Below are 7,055 nucleotides of genomic sequence, written 5' to 3'. Positions count from 1 at the left end.
TGAGCAGAGACAGCAGGGCCTTGAGGGATACTGGCTGTTCCAGGTACAGTCTGGGCAAGGGAATAGGAGAGCAGGGGCCCAGGCCTTCTATGGAGAGTTACCTCAGCACCTGTGTCCCGACCTGCGGGACAACAATGAGGGAACCAAGAGACACCCTAGGAGAATGAGACAAGCAAGGGACACGAAAGAATGGAGGCAAGACAGGATTCTGATCAAGCCTCAAACTTTATTCTTACAGTGGCAGAATATATACTGTTTTAGGGACGGGGGGGTGGGTAAAGGGGTCTATGGGCAGTATCCTATCACTAGAGATTTAGTAGGCTCGGGATGGCTGTGCTTATCAGTGGAGATGTGTGATTGTCAGCGGAGATTTAGCAGTTGTGTACTTAGGGTGAGGGTAGGTTATCTTTTAACTCCTGGCCAATTTGCAAGACACAGGTGGTTTCTGGTAATTAGGAGTTTCCGAAGGAACCAGAAACTTATAGTTCTTAAGATGGCTTTGTCTAAGCCAATATTTCTAATGGCTCCCAACACTTACCCATGGATGTGTTTATTGATTTTTAGAGAGAGAGAGAAAAAATTTTGTGTGAGAGAAACATTGATCAGTTGCCTCCCATGCACACCCCAATCAGCAATCGAACCCGCAACCTTTTGGTGTACAGGACGATACTACAAACAACTGAGCCACCCTTCCAGGCCTAAGAGTTGTTTTATAGGTCCAATGATTGATTTGACCTCCTTTGGATACACCTTTATTAGTTGTAATTAAAAATAATCTGTGTTTTTGTTTAAAGTGTTTATATTTTCCTTAATCTCTCTCATGGTTATGGTTTATTACAGTGAAAGGATACTGATTAAAATTGGCAAAGAGAAAAGTTACATAGGTAAAGTCCAGGAGAGAGTAGATGTGAGTCTGTAATGGAGTCACACAGGCAGCACTTAATTATCCCAGCAACAATTTATAATAACACATGTTAAGTAAACCAGGGAAACTCACCTGAACCTTGATGTCCCAAGTTTCTATTAAGGGTCAAGTAGGCTTGGAGCACTGTGTATCTGGCCTGCGCTATTCAGTCTCAAGCCCCTCTGAAGTTCAAATTGATCAGTATATCCTAGGGCCCCTAGTTTTTTGCCACAATCTGGGAAATAGGCCTATGATTTCTGTGTGTTGTGAGAAGTGTGTCTTCAGCAATTTTGTCTTTTCAGAAAATTGGTCTTTTTCACCTTTTATGGTTTGGGGGTTTTCAGTATATACCACTCATCAAAAGTCCTTTGGATGCTGAAGAACTCATACCCAGTTTGAAGAGCCCACCACTGACCTCCCCCTTCCTTTCCTGGTAAACACATGGCTGTGAGATGCTCCACATGCAGCACCTAACCTCTTTGCAGACAGAAGTTGGTTTCTTAATTCCTGTGTTCACATCCTGTTTTGCTTTTAGATGCACAACTTTAACACAGATCCAGAGGTGTTTATCTTCTTAGTGAGTACACGAGCTGGCGGCCTGGGCATTAATTTGACTGCAGCAGATACAGTTATCATTTATGATAGTGATTGGGTAAGTTGCAAGTATAATAATGTGCTGATTATTATTACATTCTGAATTTTTTAAATCTTTCATTGTATGCTTTGCAGTTTCATTTATCTGGTTTGAAAAGGTATCCATTTTAAGTAAATAATTTATCCGGTGTCCTGTGTGTGAAGGCTTGAACATGCTCTATCAAGCCATTGTAGAAGTCTAAATTAAGGCACTATTTAAAAGTTTTTGATTAGATTGTGCATGTTGACTTTATCCACACATAGTACGTATAAATTTAAATAATATCAACCTTACATTGTTCAATGTTATTTTTCTTTAAGAACCCCCAGTCTGATCTTCAGGCCCAGGATAGATGTCATAGAATTGGTCAGACAAAGCCAGTTGTTGTATATCGTCTTGTTACAGCAAACACTGTTGATCAGAAAATTGTGGAAAGAGCAGCTGCTAAAAGAAAATTGGAGAAGTTGATCATCCACAAAAGTAAATGCCACTTTCTAGTATTTTTTGCTTCAGTTGTTGTGTGTTGTGGATTTGTGTTATTTTCTTTGTAAAAGAAATGAGTGAGCTTGGTTAGTGCAGGATTTATTAAACAGGCAGAAGGAAATTTGAAGCTGTAAAGACCTAAGTTGGTGACCATAGATGTAAAAGGAAAACATTAGGGAGTTTGAGATGAGGAACAAAGGGATAATTTCAAAGTGCCTATCTGAAATATGTCACAGGGATTTGAAATGATGTTGATGCTTATTCTTTTTATTTTAAATTTGTTTTGATTTCCGAGAGAGAAATATCAATGATGAGAGAATCATTGATTCCCGCTACCCCTTACAGAGGATCGAGCCAGCAACCCAGGCATGTGCCCTGACCTCCTGGTTCGTGGATCACATCAGCCGAGCATTGATACTTAATTCTTGATAAGAGCTTTTTCAAAAGGATTAAGAAAACTTGCTTGCCTTTTCTTGCAAGTTTAATATACTAAATTTTAGGATGTTAAAAGAAACCAATTTACTTTGTTGAACTACTAGTTCAAAAAATATTTGACTCCACCATGCCCTTTTCATACTTTTGATTATAGTATTTTTAAAAAGTGTTTTTTAATCTAGAAAAGATTTTGAGGAGTAGGGAAAATGAAGTTAGTGAGACCTTGGTATTCTTTGTTCTGTTCCTTGAGATTCCTTGGAGAAATTCTTTCATTCAATATAAAATTATCTTTGAATAAATGACTTGATGGCTACCTTAAGAAAAGTAGAAAATTACCTGTTAGTTGTGAAGCCTGAAGAAATGTTGAAAATTACTGTCAGTTTATACTATGCTACTTTCCTACTTGCAAATATAGTTAAGTTCTCACTTAAGATTTTGTACAAATTAAATTTTTGCCTGTGCTGCTTTAGGAATTTGATGGGAATTTAGTAAAGTTTATAGTTTTATTTCCCTAAGTTCTGTTTTCAATACATTGAAAGATTAAAATTTAAATGATTTGAAATTAGTTTAATAAGTATTGACTGTTTTATTGAGGTATAATATACATACAGAGTTTGAATATACAGTAATGAATTTTGACTTTTATATACTCATGTAGCAATCCTATAGTCCAGTGGCCGGCAAACTGTGGCATGCAAGCCACATGTGGCTCTGGTTCCTTGAGTGTGGCCACGAAATTTCAATTGCACTGTACGTGCACGCCCACACGTGGTATTTTGTGGAATAGCCACACTCAAGGGGCTGCAGTTTGCCGGCCAGTGCTCTAGTCTAGGTCAAAGTCACTGACATTTCCATGTTCAAGTAGGTTTCCTACTGCATCCTTTGTCTGTGTATGTTCTTTATCTACCTACTTTTGCTCAACATAATATTTTGAAAATCATCTGTGTTGTGTGTGTATTAGAAGTTTGGTATTTGTTTAAATGATTTCTGAATAGTTCATTTATCCATTTTTCAGTTGATTGGTGTTTGAGTTATTTCCAGATGTAGATTCTTATTCATAAAAATAGGATGTTTGGCCCTAGCTGGTTTGGCTCGGGGAGAGCATTGGCCTGCAGACTAAAGGGTCCCAGGTTTGATTGTGGTCATGGGCACGTGCCTGGGTTGTGGCTTAAGCCCCAGTAGGAGGCATCCCAGGAGGCAGCCAATCAATAATTCTCATCATTGATGTTTCTATCTCCTTCTCCCTTCCTCTATGAAATTCATAAAAGTATATTAAAAAAAAACTCATTGCTGCCCTGACCACTTTGGCTCAGTGGCGAGAGCACGGGTGGGCAAACTTTTTGACTCGAGGGCCACAATGGGTTCTTAAACTGGACTCAGAAGAAGGAGCTGCGGCCGTGTTTCCTGACGTTGCCATGTTAACACTGCTGCTGGTGAAGGAGCGGAGGGGAGAGCAAGAGAACCCTCCGCTCTTTCGGCTCTGTGGGCCGGATCCGACCCGAGGGCTGTAGTTTGCCTACGGCTGGGCTAGATTGTCGGCCTGTGGACTGAAGAGTCCCAGGTTCGATTCCGGTCAAGGGCATGTACCTTGGTTGCAGGCACATCCCCAGTGGGGGGTGCGCAGGAGGCAGCTGATCGATGTTTCTAACTCTCTATCCCTCTTCCTTTCTCTCTGTAAAAAATCAATAAAATATATTAAAAAAAACCACACAAACTCATTGCCTACCCCAAGGTCATAAAGATATATTCTCTTTTTAAAAAAAATCTGATATTTGTACAGGTATTTGTGGACATACGCATTTATTTGTTCTGGGTCTTAGGATGGGTATACGTTTACCTATAGGAAACGATCAAACTTTTCCCAAGAATTTCGGTTGCTTTTCTTTTTTACCAATATTTGGTCTCATCTGTCTTTTTTAATGTAAGCCACTCTAATTGCTTTGTGATGTATTTTTGGTTTTAAAAACAATTTTGAATTTCTTGAATACTTTTTCTAGATCATTTCAAAGGTGGTCGATCTGGATTAAATCCATCTAAGAGTTTCCTAGACCCTAAGGAATTAATGGAATTGTTAAAATCTAGAGATTATGAGAGGTACGATTTGTTGTTGTTGTTGAGAAAAATGTAATTCATGGTTTTGATGTATCATATAGATAAAAAAAGTTTGCTTTCTATTATAGGGAAGTAAAAGGATCAAGAGAGAAGGTTATCAGCGATGAAGATCTAGAATTGTTGTTAGATCGAAGTGATCTCATTGGTAAATATCTCTTATGTTTTTATTTTCATGGAAACTTTAAAACCTACACATAACCATAGAGAATAGTATAATGTGGCTCTATATATAATTCATTCATCCTCAGTAGTTCATAACACTCTCATTGCTATTCTTTGTCAGAATTTTTAAATTATGTTTTACCCATCTTTCTCATGCATCATTTACTAAGAAGAACATGTTCTCAAACATAGCCATTATGTCATTATTACATGTAAGAGAATTGGCACTAATATCCAACCCATACTCAGATTTGTAAAGTGGTAAATAGCTTATGTAAAGAGTTCTGTATGAGTAATTGCATCCAGGTTCTATATCTTAGGAATACCAGTGCTTTCTTTGTTCTATTTTAAATCATACCAGGAGACACATAATATGAGTTTATTTTCAATGAGCTAACATTGATGAGCAGATTCAATCTGTGGTTTTCTGTCAACCTTTTCTTTAACCTAATGGTTTTAGCATCCATTGCTGATGATGATTAAAAACCTATATTCCTTAAGGATGGCAAAACGGTTTTTTTTTCCCCCTGCCATTTCTTTATTAGCTAGAATTACTTTTAAATGTGTTTTTATCAGTTTCAGAGAGGAAGGGAGAGAGAAATATTAATGATGAGAATCATCAATCAGCTGCCTCCTGCACACCTCCTACTGGAAATTGAGCCCACAACCTGAGTATGTGCCCTTGACTGGAATCCAACCCCGGACCTTCCAGTCCACATTCCAACGCTCTATTCACTGAGCCAAACCAGTTAGGGCACTTTTTAAAATACATCTCTGAAGACACAATTCAAATAGATATTCTGTTTATTTCTCTGGATATCTTAAATTTAGCATAAGTTATTTTAATTAGCAAACTGATGTTTCAGTTTGTGTTGTGTGTCCCCTGGAGTCCTGTTCTATTTGTAATAAGAAAATAGTAACCTTAATTCTGATTAAGAATAAAGGGGCCCATATTTCTATGTGTTTCAAATTTTCAACAGGTGACTCACATCTGAAAGCAACATATTGGACATCTTTTTAAATATTCCTCTTTAGGTTCTTAACATATTTTAAAGAATAAATACTTGTTCTAATATTTTTCTCTTAGATCAAATGAATGCCTCAGGAACAATTAAAGAGAAGATGGGAATTTTCAAGATATTAGAAAACTCTGAAGATTCCAGTTCTGAATGTTTGTTTTAAATTTGAGCTAAAGAATGTCTTTAAATTCTTATTTACATCTACAGATTTACCTATATTGGTGTTAAAATGCAGAATGCCTACTTAACTTTTTGATTTATATCATTATATCAGTTTACATAATGTAACATTGCATAATTGATAAGTGGTAATTTTCTGAGCCTTATTAAGAACAAAGAAGTATTAAGTTGAGATTTCCAGTTAAGTTTTCAGACTCAGTAGTGCCCTTGAGTACAGCCTGATGTGTACTTAACCACTGCCAGAGATAATACAGTCTTCCTATGGAAGTTCAATGTCTTTCTCCCTCATTTCCCCTCTTTAGCAATACAGTTTCTGGACTTTTGGTACTTCATTTGTGGAGTAGGCTTTTAATGGGGGAAAAATTGGGATTGTGCTGTCCGTTTAAGAAATGGTTTGATTTTAGGGTCTATTTCTATAAAATGTTTACCAAATAAATATTCATTTTCAGATGATCTCATTAAATTATTTTTTCAGAAAGAATGGCTCAGGTGAAATAGCAAGAGTCTTGACATGCAATGTGATTCATTATTTACCTGACTTGGTTCCCATCATTAAGATTATACTTATATGCCTTACAAAGATTTCAACTGCTATTGGGTTAATGCAGAGGAGGCTCTGGAATATAATGTAGGGTCTTGATCAGCGACCTGAAACTGGAGGTTGCAATATATCATTCAAAAGAATAGAACAAAGTGTGATGGGACCCTTAAAATCTATAGTAATTGGGGGTGGGAGTAGCATGAGAGAGAAAATAAGACCTAGGAATATAAATAATGCAAGATTCTTAATAGAGGAGCATAATGTAATAGTTTATGGCCCTGTCTGTATATCAGGCTATGAGGAAGAGAAATCTTGAATGCTCCCTGAACCATACATTGCTGTGTAGATTGTTTCATGAGAGAATATTATTGCTGCCATGTATCTTTAAATGTAGATCAGATCAGATTATCTCCATCTTAAGGTAGTGAGATTAGGAATCCCAGAGAAACCCTGTTTTGAGAAAATATTAAAAGAACAGACTACAGAGCAGGTTTTTGTGGGCTTTTTTAAAAAACAAAAACAAAATGTTTACCAATTACAGACTGACTGATCATCAGAACCATGGTTGCTTAGAAGTTCTAATAT

The 7,055-nt window shown here is 37.1% G+C and overlaps 1 protein-coding gene across 4 annotated transcripts in view; it reads left to right on the top strand.

Moving 5' to 3' along the window:
- Window positions 1–6,382, top strand: part of HELLS (helicase, lymphoid-specific) — a 51,683-nt gene extending 45,301 nt beyond the window's left edge. For 2 of the 4 annotated variants that reach the window (XM_006755079.1, XM_015557912.1), the window contains 5 exons: window positions 1,440–1,556; window positions 1,859–2,018; window positions 4,454–4,550; window positions 4,637–4,713; window positions 5,818–6,382. In XM_006755079.1, the coding sequence (XP_006755142.1) occupies window positions 1,440–1,556; window positions 1,859–2,018; window positions 4,454–4,550; window positions 4,637–4,713; window positions 5,818–5,912 (546 nt within the window). In that variant the 3' untranslated portion in view covers window positions 5,913–6,382. Of the gene's footprint in view, window positions 1–1,439; window positions 1,557–1,858; window positions 2,019–4,453; window positions 4,551–4,636; window positions 4,714–5,817 lie in introns of those variants that run through there. The other 2 variants (XM_015557903.1, XM_015557908.1) reach the window with 2 other exon arrangements.
- Window positions 6,383–7,055: the final 673 nt, after the last annotated feature.

The sequence above is a fragment of the Myotis davidii genome, unplaced genomic scaffold (assembly GCF_000327345.1).
Source record: "Myotis davidii unplaced genomic scaffold, ASM32734v1 scaffold271, whole genome shotgun sequence".
Lineage (NCBI taxonomy): Eukaryota > Metazoa > Chordata > Mammalia > Chiroptera > Vespertilionidae > Myotis > Myotis davidii.
This window is presented reverse-complemented; position numbering and strand designations above follow the sequence as displayed.